This window comes from Mesocricetus auratus, unplaced genomic scaffold (genome assembly GCF_017639785.1).
Source record: "Mesocricetus auratus isolate SY011 unplaced genomic scaffold, BCM_Maur_2.0 Super-Scaffold_100009, whole genome shotgun sequence".
In the NCBI taxonomy this organism is placed as follows: Eukaryota; Metazoa; Chordata; class Mammalia; order Rodentia; family Cricetidae; genus Mesocricetus; species Mesocricetus auratus.
The window spans coordinates 16,885,510-16,905,314 of NW_024429193.1; the positions used below are offsets into that span (position 1 = coordinate 16,885,510).

Sequence of the window (19,805 nt, forward strand, 5' to 3'; positions counted from 1 at the left end):
AATGGAAGAACCTGGTCCCGTCAAGCTGCGGATATTTGATACTTAGCCTTATATGCACCTGTTTCGATTCTTCATGGCATGCATGCCAGCATTCTCCACTGCTTAGATAGATGATAATCTGTCCAATTTAGCTTTTAATCATTGAATTAGGCAAGTCCTTTATCCCGTTTAATAAAAATTGCACAAACCTCAGAATACCCTCTGATCTTAGATCTTGGCTTAACTTTTTCCATTTTTGCTGGATACGATTTTCACGCCTGGATTATGAAAAGTAGACTGTTGTTTATGCTTTCAACATAAAGAGACTGATAGAAAAAATACACAGACACTGTGCATTTTCTCTTGGCCACCATCTGTTCAAGATAGCTAGGGAAGCAGCAGAGAAGTAAGACCCGCTGTCCAGTTACATGCAAGTGTGTTGCCATACTGCTATTCAATTTTTATATGTAAAATGCCTTCTATATCTTTGAGAGCATACTCCACTGTTGAATTACAAGTTGTTATCTCCCTAAGAGAGACAGAGTGTCGTTTTAATAAGGACCAGTTATTTATAGATGCCAAGATTAGTCTCAGTGTTTCCAATAAGAACAGCCTTTGCCCTCAAACAGTTGCTTTTCACAACATAACTCATAGATGCCTTCTGACTGGAAACATTCATATTCACTAATATTTTCAATATCAGCCTCATTCTGACAATGAAAGTAAAATGTTACATGATTCTTATAAGGAATCGGTCTTATGGTTATTTCTAGGTTAATTAACATAATTTTCTTTATTGCTTATTTATCCATAAATATGCAAACAAAAATGCATACTTCTTTTAAATGATTTTTCAAAACATAGGGTATCCAGCCTTACATACATATGCCTTATTTAAAGAATTTTGCTTTAAGGACATTAAAGAATAGGTAGCCATGTTTAGAGAAAGAAAAAAATAAATATCATTGTGGAATATAAAATAGCCTGTTACAGAGTAGCCTAATATCTTAGTCCAACCTAAGCTATTAGAGGCACTAGGACAAGTTTGTTGTATTTTTGAATGATGGTTTTACAAGCAAAAGGGAAGAAATAATAGTGCTTTCATACATTATTCCTAAGTTATCCATGTGTGTGCATTTTCTGCTTTGATCTCTGTTGTTGTGATAAAGTACTCTGCTCAGAAGCAGTTTCAGGAGGAAAGGGTTTATTTGGTTTAGACTTCCAGATCACAGTTAATCATTGAGAGAAATGAGGGTAGGAACTAAAACAGAAATCGTGTGCAAAGGCTGTTTAGTGGCTTGTTCTCTTGCATTCTCTCTGGCTCTGAACCCTTATTTAGCTCAGAGCCCCCTGACTAGGTATGGCGCCACCCAGGTGGGCTGGTCCCTTCCACCTCAATCATCAATCAAAACTCCCTCATAGACATGACGACAGGTCAACTTGACCTGGGCAGTCCCTCAGTTGGGATGCCTTCAGGTGACTCTAAGGTGTCTCAGGCTGACAGCTGAAGCTAACCAGGACAACTTAGTAAGGAAATTAAAAATTAATTTGCCTTCGTGCTATAGTGAATCAAAGCAGTCACTGGCAAAGAATGTGGCATGTAATTGGTTCATAGAATGTGTTTGAATGAATGCATGCATAGAGACAAGGACTTTGGAGTCAAGTGTCATTTAAGGAGCCAAATTTTACACCTATGCCTTTATTGGCTGCTGTGGTATACTCTCCTAGATGTTCTCCTGCTAGTCTGTCTTCCTTACATTGCTTGCTTTCTGTCCAAGGAGCTTTCTGTTTTCTACTTTCACTGCACAGAGTTGAGTTCTGTAACTCAAATGTGAATATGCGGATGATTCTTTAGTCATTCTTACAGCTTTAGATATTTGTCCTGAGTTCACATCCTCAATATTCTGACTGTATTGAGATGACAGACAATAAAAGGTTTTTTTCTAAGACTGCACCCAGCTGAGGACCAAGACCAGTCATTCCCTCATCTGTTATACATTCATGTTTAGTATAATGTGTACATTAGGCTTTTTGCACATGCTTGCTGTCCTAGTTTGCTTTTTTATTGCTATGAAAAACATAACTGTAGCAACTTTGGGATAAAAGAGTTAATTTCATCTTATAGCTTATATTATATCCCACCACGAAGGGAAGTTAAGGCTGGAACTCAAGGTAGTAATCTGGTTGCAGGAACTGAAGCAAAAGCCATGGACTATACTCCATGGATTGCTCAGTTTACTTTCTTACATAACCCAGAACTACTTCCCAATGACGGCACCCCCACATCAATTACTAATCAAGGAAATGCCCCAGGTATGACAGAGGACAATCTGACGATGGCATTTCCTCAGCTGTGATTGCTGTTCCCAGCTATGTCTAGGATTGTGTCAAGTTAACAAAAGTACTCGGTGTACTTCCTGAATAAAAAAAAATAAAGTGTAAACTTACCATCTTTCCAACTCCTACCACTTACTCCATGAGTTGATCAGCTTTCTATTGTTGAAAAACTACACTAGATAATCAACATTAAAAGATTAAAGGTTTGTTTTCCATACTATTAATTATTTGACAACGTTCACAAATGTATATAATACATACTAGCTACTCTCACACACCCATAACATCTCCCATCTCCCTACTACCTCTTCCCAACAAATTCACATCTGTTTGCCTCGTTTGTGATCTACTGCGTTTAACTAGGGCTGTCCAAGTGGCCACGGGTTTGGCCCTATCCCCTGTAGCTTGTGGTAGGCTCAGCAGTAGATTTTCAGCTAGAGACAATGAGTGTTCCTTTCCTAGACACTAGAAAGAGCCAGTAGTTCAGCAGTCAAGTCCACTGCCCAGTACATAACATCTATGAGTGTATTGTGTTACAGTAAAGGAAAAATTGTGACACTTGTTGCCTATCAGTTGGAGAGCACCTTGGTGGAATTTTAAGTTGTGGATCACAAGAGTCCTGTGAGCTCCTTCCACTGCCATAACCCATTGTTGGCAGGACCTGCCTTATATAGGCCCAACGCAGATAACTACAGTTGTGTATTCATGATCACAAATGGCTATATGGAGTCTAGAGGCTGGCATTGCCCAGCCCTTCACTGTATTTCCAAGTTCTTGCATACTTCCATGGAATTCTCCAAGCCTTAGACTCTTTTTCATGTAAATGTGCAGTTTAGGGCTGAGTCCTCAATTGTCACTTATTCTTAGCTTCTTGGGCATCCACAAGGCTCTACATTTACTGCCAGTTCACTGTAAAGAGAGGCATTTCTGGTTACAGCTCAGGGTTTTTGTCTGCGGGCCCAAACATACTTAGAGGGCAGCTTAATAATGTGCATTGAGTTTTCCCATGTAGGGGTGGGCTCACCATGCTAGGTACTAGCCTTATAGTACCAGACATGCGTTCTCCATGGAGCAGTCCTCACATCCAATCAGAGGGCAGGTCCACAACCCCAGCAACAGTCACCCTGCTATTACACAGGTTTCAGTACATTGCCCTTTTCTGCTTGTGACTCTCTGACGAAGTCTCATCGTGGCAGAAGCATGTGACATAGGAAGCCCATTCACCTAACAACCAAAACCAGGAGATCATGCCTCCACCAAACTCTCACTAGACTCTACCTTATAAAGAGGTCCACCACCATCTCACAGCACCTTGGATAGGGACATACACAAAACCATGTTACCTGTACCTTTGAGAAACATTTCATACCTACACTGTGTCTTGGTGTTTACAAAATCAATTATTTACTTGTCTATAACCTTCTTTAAACTTCATGAAGGCACAGATAGTTCTTATTCATACTGGTAAGCCCAGAACAATGTTCAATGCTAAGTAGTTCATAAACAAGTTGCTTAATTTCATGTCCTTGGGCAACCACTATCCTTTTCTGCCTGTGCATTCCTGACCTGTTAAGTGCTAATAATCACATTGTTGTAATGATAAAACAATTCTGTTCTTTTCTATTTCCTTTAACTTTTCAACATACAAAAAAAGTCCATAAATGTGTGGTTGGTCTTGTGTGTAGGGTTTTGTGGATGTGTGTATGTGTGTACAAGAGTATATATGGTAAGAAATGGAGAGATGTAAGAAGTCACAGATTAAAATAAATATATCATGACAAATATTTTTAAAACTATGGATCCAACTACGTTTCATTCTGTGTATTTTACCTGATCAGTTTAATCCTTTTTTATATGCTGAGAGCCATCTAATATACTCATAAATTACTTAATACCTGTTTAATTTATTTGGTGTTAATCTTTGTTGATGGGAGATGTTATTCTGTATATGTTTCTCTTATTGGTTGATGAATAAAACACTGATTGGCCAGGTGGGAAGATAGGCGGGGCTAGGAGACGAGGAGAATTCTGGGAAGTGTAGGCAGAGAGGAGTGACATATGACCCCAGGAAGAGAAGATGTGAGTCAGGCGTTCTCCAGTAAGATAAGACCATGTAGAAATACATAGATTAGTAGTTATGGGTTAATAATTAAAACAAAGCTAGCCAATAAGAAGCCCAAGCCACCAGCCAACTTATTAATATAAGTCAATGTTCAGGGAAATCACATAACACTCTGTAAACACCTAGTGTTGGAAAGCAAAAGGAAAGGTCAAGTATGGATCTGTGTTGTTTATAACCCCTAAAAAAACTCAATTTTATTAATGAAAGGGACAGTCTTTAGTGACTAGTTAAGAGTTTTTCTGAGTTAGGCAGTAGTGGTATCTGCCTTTAATCCCAGCACTTGGGAGGCAGAGGCCAGCTTATTTCAGTGAGTTCAAGGCCAGCCTGCATTACAAAGCAAGTTCCAGGACAGACAAGTCTATAACACAGAGAAACCCTATCTCAAAAAAATAATTGCTGAAATAAGTTTATTACAAATGGAAAATATTTCAAACAAGGTTCCACTCAGGTAGGGATCCTCCAAAAAAGACTCCAAATTTAATGAAAATTATTCAGGATTAAGGTTGAAGAAGAAATCTAATCTAAAATGGAGCTCACTTCCCAGTATTCTCTAGTAATTGACTCATGACTGACTCATGGCTTGTATTTCACATTGTGAAATGGGGGTGAGTTCATGTTCCTGTGTGGCGCTATTACTAGGAAGTAAAAGGAAAGAAAAAACGCTATAGATGAGTAAATTGTCATCAAGATCATTTTTTACAGGGGGTTCAATACCTCTGATGCAGTCTGTCTCCATGGAAGACAGTTTTTCTGAGATGGGGCAAGTAATTATCATGGGAATGGGACTCATTTAACATTGTTTCACTCATGTTCTTACACCTCATCTTGCCAAGTGAGGAGAGCCATCAGCTGTCGTAGTTGCTCAGATGTTAGCTGTTCCCGTACTGCACAAGTGTGAGACTCAGTCTGAAGAATTAGTATTTTATTCATATTGTCAATAATTGTGCCTTGGACCTGCTCAGGGCTCGGTTGTCAGCAGGAACTACATAGCTTTGTGTGGAGGCAGTTTGCTAGCACACAGCAGCAAACAGCTGTGAGAATTTCCTTCACATCCTAGGTAGTGAACATGAGACTAACAGAAAGCCTTATTTGTATGTAAGATGCAGCCACATGTTTTGTGATTTAAAATGCTTTTCTTACGAATAACTTAGTTCCTCATGTACCTTCGTGAGGCCTGTGCCAGATGGATTATGTCCCATTCTACAGTGACTTTGAGTTTTTGTACTCATTTATTGCTTTAAAATGTCCGGATGACTCAGTACTTGAGGGCTTATGCATAGATAATGGGATACGGTAGATGAAAGGGCTTCATTCTCTTTGAGGTCTGATTTCCAGATTTTCCAATTAGTAACTTTCCCATTTGAAACCCTAACCCTAATCCACATTTAAGAAATAGCATTTTGTATAGTCTAAGGGCAGAAACAACAAAGTGAACTGTGACCGTCTCTTTTCCACTTAATTGTCTTTTCACTTTCTAGCCTTACAGCAGTTTTCTAATGGCAAAAAAAGGGGGTATATATTTTGTACTCATTTTAAGAACTAATCAACTTAGAGAAGACAAGATATTAACAGGAGCTTGATAAATAGTATGTGAATTATACAGGCAAAGTGCTATAGATGTTAAAAGAGAGAGAGACAGAGAGAGAGAGAGAGAGAGAGAGAGAGAGAGAGCACTTCTCCTATAGTGGTCAGTGGAGACTTTGGGGAAGAAATAAAAATTTGTAAGTAAGAAAGCAGCACTTAGTGGACACCTCATTGGCTGAAGGTTACAGAGGTGTGGTTTTGTGAAGGGACTCTGAGCAAAGGGTGTGTGTGTGTGTGTGTGTGTGTGTGTGTGTGTGTGTGTGTATACGTATACGTATGTACATACGTACATGCTTGTAGCGCAAGCATGTGCCAGAAGAAATGGAAGAAGTCACAGATTGCAGCTGGAAGAATGGTGAAGCTGGTCTAGACTTATGGAATTCAAAACCGGAATTCAAATGATAGGTTACAGTTTAGATAAGGTGGCGGGTGGGTGTTGGATTGACTTGAAAGCATTTACTATGAAGCAGTTACTAGATTCTAGATATGAAGCGTTAGGGATATGGGAGGCAGGATGCCCGACATCTGTGCCTGCCTCCCTGGGAGATTTTTAAAAGGGAGGTTCTCAGGCAAAAGCTGTGATGTACCCAAAAGGAGACCCATTGACATGCTTTAAACATAAAGTCTTCCAGATTGAGCGTGCAAAATGCTTTCCTGTGTTTGGGAGATAGCAAACCTGTACATAGAAACTGAAGAGCTGTAGAGGCGAGGGTGCTGTGAGGATAAACCAAGTACTGAGGAAGAAGATATGCAAAGTGGATATGGCAGTAATGCCCTTTCCCATTTGTTTACGAGAACATGTAAGCCAAAGAGAGTGGAAACATGCTCCCAACCCTGTCAAGCTCCTCAGTGTTGAATGCTCCATTTCATAGAGTGAGCACCACACAAGGTACCATAGAAGTATAGGGCTTCTGGATCTATAGTTGCAAATCCTTGCCAACAGGTCTGATCCTGATGAAGGAAAAATCATCCTTACAGATATCTTAATTAATCTTATACATTTCTAACCACACCTGTAATAGATGGTGCCAACTTGTGCTGGCATAAAAGAATATATGTATCACATGCTATTGGTTTTGTCATAGGTGTATGCTTTCATTTAAGTTATTCCCTTTAAACCATTTAAATGTGTGTCTTTTCTAGTCCACTAGACTTTAATTGTGGGTAAAGTAAAGGCCTCTCTGTTGGCCTCAAACTGTTGTGTGCTTACTCAGTAATGTATTGACTGGTTTATTCATTGATTCAGAGATTGTATTTGTTGAAGAATAGGATTAAGAGTTCTTGAGAGCATGCTATGTTGAAGAAGAAAATACAAAGAATTATTAGTGGAATGATTAAGGCATTCATGGGAAATTATGGGAGTCTAGGAGGCAAACATTTGATCTCTGTTGTTTGGAAGGAACCGTGGTAGATGTGGGTCAGGGAAAGGGTCTCACAAAGTTCACTAAGGAGTTGAGTCTTAAATCATATGTAGTAGTTGCTATGCAAACAAGGGGAAAGGGCAGAAAAAAGATGGTGTTACTGGGAGCAAAGACAACCTGTGCATAGAAGATCATAGATGCAAGAAGAAGTGAGGCAGTTTAGCATTGCTATAACACTACGTGGAGGCAAAGGGCTGGAAAGTGATATTGGGGAGGATGTCCCAGGAGGATCCGTGTACTGTGTACAGACCGGAACTATACTCACTGGTCAAAGGGAGGGAGACCCTTGAAACATTTTACAGAGCTGTGGTTTGCCAACATTACATTCTTCAGTGGTCATTGGGATAATGCTTATAAAGGAGATGAGACATTTTGGCAGCCTATCCAGAAAGAAAACATTTGGGACCTCAATAGGAAGCATGTAGAAATGGATACGGGAAAGCAAAATCAACAGTTGTCTGTAGAAATCTGGATCTGTTCTTCTGAGAGGTCCTCAGGAAGGATCAGGGACGATACTTGGTAACTAGCTGACATGCCTGGTAGTTGATGATGTATTCTTCATGGGAAAAACAACCTGGAAGGGAATAGAGTGAGCTCTTTATCTTCAGCACCCTGAAGTTTCTTATATTCCTGTGATAAGTTTGATTGGTTAATGTGAGCAGAGATAACTAAATGGAAAGAAATATGTCACTTATGGTGGTCACCTAGCCATATCTCCATGTGAAAGAAGAAAGGAGTAGATTTATACTATGGCTGTCACTTGTATTATGTGCTAATCCTTAGGTTTGTATTCTCTGTTCACATGTTTAACTACAGCCCAGTGCTTGGGTCATAACTTTGCCACAATGTCAGTGAATAACCAGTAATTTTGTTATTGGGAAAAGTTCATATTTGAGTTGTTCTCATTTTGATTCTCTTGCATTTAACTCCTAGCACCTTCTACTGGACGAATCACAAATAGTGCGACTTCTTCAGGTACAAGAGTACCTGCAAACTCAGCTGTGGGGGCGCCCCAGCCAAGTGACCAAGACACACTGGTGCAGAGAGCCGAGCACATTCCAGCAGGGAAGCGAACTCCCATGTGTGCCCACTGCAACCAAGTCATCAGGTCAGTCAGTTTTGAAGTTTTCTTCAAAAGACTTAATACCAATGTGGTTATTTTTTAAAGTCCTGTGATGTGTATAATTTTATTAGTAAACATATTCATGCTACAGCTCTGCATGATAGGATTAGCATGTATAACCATATCAATTTTAATGAAAAGTTACCCCAGGTTCCCTGAAAATAAAACTAAAATACTGATTATGTCAGTTATTCATTTCTACCAGATCTAGAAAAATAGTCATTAATACAGTAGCCCCTGAGAAATATTAAAATTATAAGGCTTGAAAGGACCCTGAGATCATTTATCTCAACCTTATTATTTTACAAATTATACAAATGAAGACTTTCATTTACTTGAAAAAAGTAACTTGTAGCATAAAAGAAAGAACTTGAAGCAGTGACAGTAGACCTTTGTATCTCTTCTCAAGTGCCTTGAGATTTAGAATAGGGTTAGTGCCTGCATCTTTGGAGGATTTCCTTCCAAATCTATTTTATTGTCTCTTAAATTCCAAAAGGGGGGAAATGCCCAGAGATCTTTTAATTATATTGTACTGGAGCTTATTAAATCTCAGCATCCTTATGGGTGGCTTTTAAAATGTTATGAGGTGTGTATGTGGATGCTGGCTGCAGACATCTCATCAGAAAGACCCTATTGCCTCTTTGTGGGTTGCCTTGTAGGCAGTAAAAGTAGCTGCTTGAAATTACTGCTTACATTCTCTTCTTTTTAAACTGTCCCGTTTTTAAACAGTTGAAGCAGTGAGGCCTATAAAGGCAAGTAAGCTTAAGACTGACATTTCCCTTTTTGCTGTTACATTAATATTGTCTAGCATTTTATTTCTTGGCCACTTTTAATATGGATGATAGGATGCTCCAGTGATTTAAACACAAATTATAATAATATTCCTCTTAACCTATCAGTAATGGATACCATGTCAAGAACACAGTACATAGCACAAGATTAAAATAGATTCACACTTTTGTTTCAAAGATGTCCATTATGCACTCTAGACTGGCCTCAGACTCATGGTGATCCTTCTGCCTCGGACTCTGAAGAGGTGCAATGCTACTTGTGAACCGCCTCGCCCAGCCTAGTTTAGACGTTTTTTTAGCATGCACATGAAAAACAATAAATAGAAATGGAATAGAGTTTTGTTATTTTTCATGTAAATTGTAATTTTATCTTCTTCATGAAGAATGGCTGCCTAAACAACATTTGTACAAAGACAAAACCAGCAGACATGCTGTCGTGGAAGAGGGAAGTTTCACAAGGCCTGTCCGTAGATGAAGAATTATAGCCAACCAATGATTGCCCAAAGAGGGAATATCAGTCCTCAGAGATGAGCCCCTAATTGGTTATCCAATACTAAGTGGCCAGCCCTGAAATCACGTACATATAAATAACACTAAACAGACTCAGTGTGGTGTGTGTGTGTGTGACAATAAAAAAGAGGTCATGAATTGAGAGAAAGTGAGGGGGAACAGTACATAGGAGGAGTGAGAGGGAGGAAAGGGAAGGGGATAAATGTGTTTTAATTATTATTGTTTGTTAGTAAGAGAATTATCCAATAGCCATGGTATTAGTAAAAATGATTCTTAAGAGAAGGTCCAGAGCAGTGGAGGCCTCCAGCCTAGGGCAGTGTAAATTGAGCAGAAGTGGGACATGCCTCAGAGTTCTGTCAACCTGGTTTTGATTAGTTAGTCATTTTTCTACAAGTCTCTGTAAGGCTATTATTTTACAGAAATAATCTACATAAAATATAGTGTAGCACTGATTTATTCTAATTAGTAAAATAGTGCTTTTAATTGCTGTCTGTACATAGTTTAATTTTTAGATTTAATGGTAATAAATACAAACTCTGACATGTAACATGGTTCTACATGTTACCTTACTATGGTTGTCCATACTTGTGCTAAATGATACGGTATTCCGAATTATAACATCCTTTGTGGAAACAGTACTTTTGTGTGTTGTTGTAAGCCATTGCTTAATACACTAGAGTGTCAAAGCATGTCAGTTGCTAATTCATGTCTGATTATCAATTTCGATGCTCTCCTATAATCACAACTTTTGTTGCCTGTTTTTAATATGGCGAAAATAGGAAGCTCAAAGCAGAAGAATCACGCACTTCTCCTTGCCTTAGCCATATGTAATGGTAGACTGAGATGCTTTGATGCACAGACATTGTTTTATGAAATAAATACGTGCACAGTTAATGAGATGAGTGGCCGTCACCAACTGTCCCCTCATCTGCTGAATTTTACATTGTTCTGTATTATCCAGCTCTTGTTGTCATGTAAGCACTGAAGCTTCGATTACTAAGAAAGTTAACAGTGACGGGGATTAGCTCAGGTCAAGATCATGTAACCGTAATTAACATAGCACATTTACCTGGTGCTCAAGCACTGCAGCAGCTTGCATACCCTGCCGTCGCTCAGGGCCCTAGTCAAAGCATGAATCCGGTTCTTGCCCTCGGTGTCGGGTTTACTTACCAAAGCAAGGAGGTGCTGGATCAAATGGCATTATCTGGGACACCTGTTTTTAAAATGAGCTGCAGTTGTAGGCATACTACTTTCAACAGAATATTAAACCCTGGCAAACTGAGAAGTACAGAGTTGAGTTTATGTTGTTAGTGTTACATTAGCTAGTTTTTAGAGAGTTGGTTGTTTTCAGAAGATGTAAAAGATCTGATGTTAGCAGCTGAAGTGATTGTCTTCATAAGGCACACCTACCCACACTTGACTTGTCGTTTGGTTTCAGTATTTAAGTTTTTGTGTTTATTTGAATCTTGAGACGTTTATGGGTGCTATCCCTAACTTATTTTTAAAGGCATATACTTTGACTAGTTACAAATGCATAGGTATTATATTTAGAAGGTTTTCTGAAGCTTTCAGTTTGTGATAGAACATTTCTAATCCAACTAGGGTTGAATTAACATTTCTTCATTTCTCATGTGAATATATTGACTGAGTACAGTGTAAAAGGGATTAATGTAACCTGGGCCAGGTTCTGTTTCCTGTTGGAGCAACAAGCATATGAAGGACCTGGCTTCGTAAATGTAACATGTTGTGTCATTAAAATCGATTGCCATGCATATTGCACAGGGTTAGCTGAACTGCTCATGTTTAGTGTCTTAGGTTTTGAAAGAGGATTAGTGATGCCTGGATTTCCTCCTAGATATACAATATTAGTTTTGAGTGGTAGTCAAGCTTCTGTCATTCCATCTATGCCTGAAGCACAGTCCCAGAGCCACATTCAGGCAGCTCAGTGTTTATTTCATAGAGAAAGGGAATTTTTGTATTACTGAGATGTTTTGCTCAATATTTTTCAAGCATTTTCATAAGGAGAGTTGTCCTGGGTTACCCCTAGGAGAAGCACGCAGCGTTTTTTGCCTCCTGCACCATCCGTTTCAATCTCTGAACTCCTTTCAACTCCTTTATTTATAGGTCTTTTTTATTGTCCCTTCTGGTTCTGATTTTATTTGAAAATAAAAGGTTTCCTGGCTCATTGTATCAGCTGCTGAATTTAAGAAAACAACTGAAAACATTGGCCAGGATTTATAAGCAAGATATAAGCTGAGATTTTATTGTTCGCTATGCAGAAAAAAGAGAGAGAGAAGAACAGAAGAGTCTAGGATCTATATTTGTAATACAATGTCACCCTTATGATCCTGTTTAGAAGGCAGTGTCACAGATGTTGTGTATCTTACCCAAAGGTTTGTTAGTCTTGTGATTACACTTGCTATTGATACTGTGTTTCCCAGGTGAGGGGACTGAAGCACAGACAACTCACACATTTGTCAAAACTGCTAAGAATGTAAATAACGGTACCCAAGTTCTAGTTCAGATCTGTTTAACTCCATTTTCTTCATGTCTGTACCAACCATTGTCTAGGAGAATGCTTACTCATATTAAAATGACAAAAGAAGGATAGAACTATAAAATAAGGATCAAACAAAGTTAAGCAAAATAATAATAAAGCCAGCTGTTTAGTAAATATGATTGATACTGCCCAAGAGCCTTATTGCTATTTCTCTACTGTATCTTTAGAGTAACTCCATGAAACAGATCTGTAAGGAAACAGCCCATTCAGACACAACTGATAGCAGAATGAATGACATGTCCCCTTCCCCCAAAAAACATTACTATTATGAACAAAGTTGTTTTCCACAAAATTTACATGTTGAAGGAGTAACTCTTAGTCTCCTTAGAGTGTAACAGCCATTGGAGCACTGATCTTTAAAGAGGTAAAGTCAGTCATTAGAACAGACTTAATTCAGTATGACTAACTTCATATTGTAGCATGATAAATAAAAGACCCAGAGACAGATATTGGAGTTCAGACTTCAAGCTGAAGATCAGAAAAGCAAAGCAGCTGGTCACTAGCTCTCACTCTACCTCAGGCTGAAAGGGCTGATCTTGACTCTACATGCTCTTACCAAGCCTCAGACTGTTGCCTCTCCTAAGCATGGCTGGAGAATCCCGAGGCTGTATCCTGGAGAATGAATGCCTGATACTGACTATTGAAGACCCTGCTCTTATCCTCTATACCCCTCTAGTGCTGGGATTAAAAGCGTGTGATCCCAGGTGCTGAGATCATCTTTGTGTGAGCGGTTTCTCTTTAGGACTGGATCAATTTGTATAGATCTGGGAGATCGTCTGCCTCTTAATCCTGAGTCCTGGGATTAAAGGTGGGTACTACCACCTCCTAGCTTCTGACTGCTGGGATTAAAGGTGTTTATCATCACTGCCTGATCTCTATAGCTTGAGACTGACTTTGCTTTCTGAATCCTCTGGCAAACTTTAGTGAATCATAAATAATATGTCACCACATCATAGCCAACATAACTGGTATGAAGATACAAAAATAACCATTTACACACCAGGACCTTAGAAGGAACTGGCTCTCCTCCCTATTGAGCTTGGGACTCTAACCACTCTGGTAATATGTTAAGGCAGTACTAGTGAACTAAGTTACACTATAGTAAACAGAGAGACAGAAAGACAGACAGACAGACAGACAGACAAACAGCACACATGCAGGCTAGCCATGCCAACTAGCAAATAAACAACCAAAATAATGTTTTAGGTCCAAGTAGAGATCATCTAGGATTGTATTGATACAAAAATATGTAAAGATTATCTAATTTTAACAGACATATATTATTGGAAAAAATGGAAAGCACTAAAGTTCAATAGTATGCTTATATTAAATGTCTTATACAAAGTGATTGGTATACGGCTTTCCATCCTGACATATTAGATAAAGTGAAGACTAAACAGAAGCAAGCAGAAGAAAAAAGAAAGAAGGATTGCAGCAGAAATTAGTGAAGGGCTGGAGAAGGCTCAGCGATTAAGAGCACTCATTACTCTTGCAGAGGACCTGAGTTCGATTCCCAGCACTCATATTGCAATTCACAACTGTCCATAGTCATCCAGTTTCTAGGTATCTGCTACCCTCTTCTGACCTCCATGGGCACACCAGTCATGAACTTGGTGTACGTACATACATATAGGCAAAACATTCGTACATATAAAGTAAAAAATAAACCTATACATTTTTAAAAGAAAGTAATGAATAGAGAGTTAAAACAGAAAAAAAACAGTAAAACCAAAAGTTGATTCATTGAAAAACATCAAGAGCTCATGAACTTAGTAATTTTTTTTCAGTTCAAGATTGCTTTATGAGAAACAATAGGATTCCAAATTTAGAGAACAACCCACGCATGTGCACAGTTTCTGTAAGTCAGGAGGAGGGCTAGGTATGGGTTAGCTGAGTCTCTGCTGAGAATTCACCAGGCTGAAATCAAGGTGTGATTACCTGGTGATCTGGCTCTTCTTCCAAGCTCCTTTGAGTGTGGCTGCTTGCAAAAGTCAGTGTCTGAAGCTGGAGGGCTGAGTCGCTCACCTCCTAGAAGCTGCTCTCACCCTAGGCAGTTCAGATGACTGTTTGCTGTCTTCCTTGGCACCAACATTTCAGCTTCTGCTGCTGTTCTTTAATTTCTTAGAGTTCTCTGATTAGGTCAGGGACATCTAGGATCGTTTGTCCTTTGATTAGCTCACTGTCGACGCATAAAGGAATCCTTTGGACAGATTATGTAACCTAATGATAGAAGCAATGTGCTATTTAACATTTGATGGGAGAGTTTATTCCAGGTATATATACACCTTCTCCCCTCAGTCTTCTCCATCTTGGCTAGTAATATCTCTGATCACAGTTCCTCAGACCTCATGTGATCTGTCAACAAATTTGTTTGGTACAGATGTGTGCGTGTGTGCGTGTGTGCGTGTGTGCGTGTGTGTGTGTGTGTATTCCAGCCTGAATTCTTTTCACTATTCCTACTGCAGTTCTAATCCAAAACACTGTCATTTCTCACCAGGGCACCAGACATAATTTCTATGTAACCTTTGAGCTGTGACCTTGCCATGTAGCTGTCTTTCACCAACAACACTTTCCCAGTTCAGAACTACTTTATACATTAAGTAAATGTAATAGACAAGACTGGTTTATTTATTCAATAATAATTGCTGTAGTAATTTTTATAAACTTATTCAAACAAATGGTACTCACTCTGTTTTACAGCGCATATAAATAACTTGGTTTTAGGAAGTACCAAACCTTATTGCACATTGTCTATACCATTTGCCTTCCTGCTAGTCTGTATCAGAGTATCTACACCTCCTCTTCAGCACTTGCTCTAACAGATCATGTCAGCTCTCTGGTTTAGCATTGTGTACAAGTGAGAATCTATACGATGGATTCCCTGAAGGCTCTACTTAGTTGGCTCTGCTCCATCCCACTTCGTTATTTCTCTCTGGGGTGGGATGAAATGGACATTAGTGACATTGTCACTAGAGATAAAGAAGTGCATTTTCTAATTGTAAGATTCTAAATCCACCAAGATGGTGTAGCAGTTACATAAATATATTCAGCCACCAATAAGTCCATCTGTACCATCTGGGCTTTGCAAGATTCTCACATTGTAGTTTGTTATCTACGTGATCTTGGGAAAGCTGGCAAATCCTAACATTTTCTTCATTAGTGTAATTAAGGTAATGTCTGTTGCTGAGGCTGCTATAGGGATTAAATAGCAAGAGAAGCAAGCAGTAAGCACTGGTATGTAAACTAATCCAGATCTATTAGGTTGTGCACCTTGAAGATAAGTTTCATTTCCCTTTCTATTCATAAGTTTTTCTTTTTCTCTGAAGCTGGCTTCTCTCCTTCTTTAGGAGGCGGGAGCAGAAGGCAAGCAGAGTTAAAAAGTGTGCAGTAGTCTTCCATCTCAGTAGGTCGGAGGCCTTGGCTCTTCCCTCCCTGCCCTTTGTCAGTCTGCATGTGCTGAGTAAGGGGCTAGGGTGGAGCCCTGTAAGGAGAGATGCATGTTTAACTCCACCTTGCAGTTATCCAGGCTTGTCATCCCAATGCACAGGTGGAAACCCAATCCCTTCTGGAGCAGGAGCATCTTTAGTGCTAATCCGCGGTCAATGAACTTGTTAAATTAGTGTCTGCTGACACACAGAAGCAAGTGCTCCCTTTTACCTCAGAGGTGTGAGGTGTAATCTGCACATACCCCCAGGGGCACTGGAGGGGAGTGTTCTTTCTCTGCAGCAAGGAGGACTCTTGTGCTGGTGTAGAGGCAGGAGCTCTGACAAAAGCAAGACTTGTTTTCTCCTCACATTTTAAAGGTACAGAGTCTTCTCCTGTGCCGTCTAGGATTTCCTTCACTGGTCATGCTTGAAAAACAGAAAAGTTGTTCTATTAATAGACTAGACTCTATTTTTCATTCTTAACAATAAGCTTTGTGTCAAAAGGGTATTTTTAATTGAAGAACATATGCAATGTGGCATGGAAGAGATGACTCAGTGGACGAAGCACTTGCTGCAGAAGCCTGACGTCCTGAGTTCAGATCCCAGAGCCATGAGAAAGTGTGGATCCCCGGTTAGCACGAATGATAAAAACCCAGAGACAGACAATGGAATTCAAACTGATGATCAGAAAAGCAAAGCAGCCAAGGCAGTGAGTGAGGAGCTCTTACCCCTACCAAAGTTAAGACCAAAGTGTGTCTATCCTGTCCTCAGAATGATTGCAGACTGCAGTGCTCCCCACCAAACCTCAGACTACGTGCTGAACTCCTGTCTTATATTCCTCTCTAGTCCTGGGATTAGAGGCATGCGCCACCACCGCCCAACTTCTATGGCTAAGTAGTATAGCTGCTGGGATTAAAGTTGTGTGCCATCACAGCCTGGCCTCAGTAGCTGTGGCTAGCTTTGTATTCTGATCTTCAGGCAAGCTTTATTAGATCATAAACAAAATATCACCACACCCACCTTGGGGCAAGCTAACTACTGAGTCCAGATTCCCAGAACCATGTAAAAGGCAGGATCTCCAAGGCAAGCTAACTAGCTGGGATTGGCATACTCACAATTCAGAAAGAGATCCTATAAATAGTGGGAAGGAGCATCTGATGTAAGCTTTATGCCTCTATACCACATATAGCTGCATCAAAACACAGGTGAGCACTCGGGTACACACACACACACACACACACACACACACACACACACACACAAATACATGAAATGTCAGCCTTCTGAATTACAAAGGAGTACAAGAGTAAAAATCATGGGTAGTCCATTCAGAGTTAAGTAAGTGTTGAGATGACAGTACTCACCATAATGACCCACCCATAATCAGGCTGTCCATTTGGTTTTGGTTTGTTTGTTTATTTGTTTGTTTGTTTTGGTTGGTTTGGTTGATTTTGTTGTTGTTGTTGTTGTTTGTAATCTACTGTTCAGTGTGACTTTAAAAAGTAAAATGATTACTCAGGGAGTCTAAACTGTGCTTGTTGTAGAAGTCAGGTAGGAAAATTTTCAAGGAGCTCATGTGAACCTGACCCTGTGTGCTCCACAGGGATCTCACTTGAGCTTCCAGAAGAACAGGGGTGAATGGTATGAGACTGCTTCCTATAGTAACTGTTAATACCGACTGATGTCTCACACCAAACATGGCTCATAAAAGGAATGATTGTCTGAAGACTAGGTCTGGTTCAGTTCTGTGACTCATAAACCCCAATTCTCTTGTGTTCTGAGTTGGTCATAACACATACTTAAGAAAATCTAGGAGATGGATTATATGTTCCTTACCCAGTTTTTAGATGACCCCTCCTTTCGCTTGCAGAGGAACCTCCTCAGCTATTTGGGATTAATAGATGTGCTCCAGGGGCATAGCTTTCATTTTTAATCTAAGCCCACACCAGTGTTTACATTTCAAGAGAATGCAGAGTCTGAGGTTGAACTGACATCTTTTGAAAACTGAGTAATCAATAAAGATACTGGCCTCAAGGCCATTGAGCTTGTGACGAAGTGAGGATGCTTCCTAATGAAAAACAGCCTAGCATTGTAAAAACATTTGAATGTGTTTTAATATCCATACAGAATGTAGCATAAACTCCAAAGTCCTACTATCCCCTGCATTATAGTCACAATAAAGTTTATTCTGGAAGTTTCTTTGACCTACACATCCAGATACCTAGCAAGTGGGAAAGCTTAGAGCACTTAGAAAATTTTGTTCAGTTTTGAGAATGTAACTTCTTGATTGATGTTTGGTAAAGTATTTGTCAAATATATACTGAGAAAAATAAATGAAAGAGTTTTCGGAGTGAGAGTATTTATAAAGCTGTCACAAGTGGAGGGATGGCTTACTGGAGGTAACATGTTTATTTACAATAGGTGACACACAGCCGTTCCTTTTCTTTTAGAAATAATTAACAGATGCCTTCCTTGTTAGTCATTGCAAAGCTTTAATACCTGAAGCACTCCCCTGGTCGCCCTGAAGCTTTAATAATAGTAAACTACTTACCCTCAAACAAAGCAGAGTCCCATGTACAAAAAAACATCAAATTCTTAATAAACAGGCTAAGAAACAATAAAACAAGGAAATACTTTCTTATGCTTCACAGGAAAAAAAAGTTTAATTCACAACAATGTTTTCTGCTGCCTGACTCTTGCAGAATTGAGGGCTGGGTCTGAGTTAATGCTCGTGTTTTTGCTAAGAAAATTAGTATGTGGATTTGGACATGTTGGTACCAGATTATTGGGAGCAATGACCAAATGTTTTTTTCTTTCTCTCTCTCTGTGTGTGTGTGTGTGTGTGTGTGTGTGTGTGTGTGTGTGTGTGTGTAGTGTGCATGAGTATGTGGATACATGAAGTCATGTGTGACTATGGAGAAGTCAGAAAGACATTGGCTGTACTCAATCATTCTCTACTCTATTACCTTGAGACAAGTTCTCTCTTACTGAACCAGAACTCACCTTCCCAGCAAGGCCGACCAGCCATAGAGCTCTCAGGTCTCCCTGCCCCAAACTTTACTTAAAGGCTCATGCAGCCACACCGTGTGAGATAGCTATTAAATGCGGATTTGTGTTTTCAAGGGGTAGAAGCTGCTCTGCGTGATGTCCATTGTCATGACATCCTGTTACTTCTCTGCCTAGAAGTCCAGTGCTGCATGCTTGACAGCAGTCTCCTGCGGTTGTCCTGTGATGCGGGTTGACAGTAGTGAGATAGAAAGCAGTCTGGGTGGACTAGAGCAACACATGGGGAACTAGATGTATCAGCCCCTCGTTTTGGCTCAGTCAGTAATTGTATGACGTTTGACATGTCTTTTGAATACTCTTTGGCTGTGCCACTCCATTTGTTCAACTGAGTTCATAATAATTGCCCTGGTCTATCTCACAAGAATGTTGTATGAACAAATTAGATAAGTGTAAAAGTGCCTCGGAGGTAAAGCCATTTTATGAATAAAAATTAGTGTGATGTAGCTACTGAGAAGTGTGTTACAGAGGCTAGTCTGCTTCATCTCCAAAGGCTTCTAACTAGATAAGGATTCATAATGGCTTCCTGTTATGTGAACCAAGCACATCTTATCAGTCATGACTATAGTATTTAGGGGGGAAATCTCTATACAAACATTTGTTGCCTTGATAAAAATACACATTAAAATCAGTCTCAACTGGCCATGGTGTAGTTCATACTTATAATCCTAAGCACTTGGTAGGCCGAGGCAGGGAGGATCATGACTTTGAAACTACCCAGGACTGCAGATTCAGTTTCAGGCCAGCTTAGGCTACAAAGTAAGATCTTGTCCCTCCCTCACCCCCAAGTCTGTCAGATTTAGAGAAGAGGAAGGAGGGATTGGCAAATGTTGGATATAAAACTTCAATTAGGCAAAATGCATGATGTCTGGAGATTACTGTAGAACATC

General features: G+C 39.7%; 1 protein-coding gene across 11 annotated transcripts in view; it reads left to right on the forward strand.

Moving 5' to 3' along the window:
* Pdlim5 (PDZ and LIM domain 5) overlaps positions 1–19,805 on the forward strand; it is a 163,035-nt gene that overhangs the window by 131,148 nt on the left and 12,082 nt on the right. For all 11 annotated transcript variants that reach the window (XM_040751692.1, XM_040751693.1, XM_040751694.1 and 8 more), the window contains one exon: positions 8,377–8,551. In XM_040751692.1, coding sequence (XP_040607626.1) covers positions 8,377–8,551 — 175 coding nt within the window. The remainder of the gene's footprint in view (positions 1–8,376; positions 8,552–19,805) is intronic.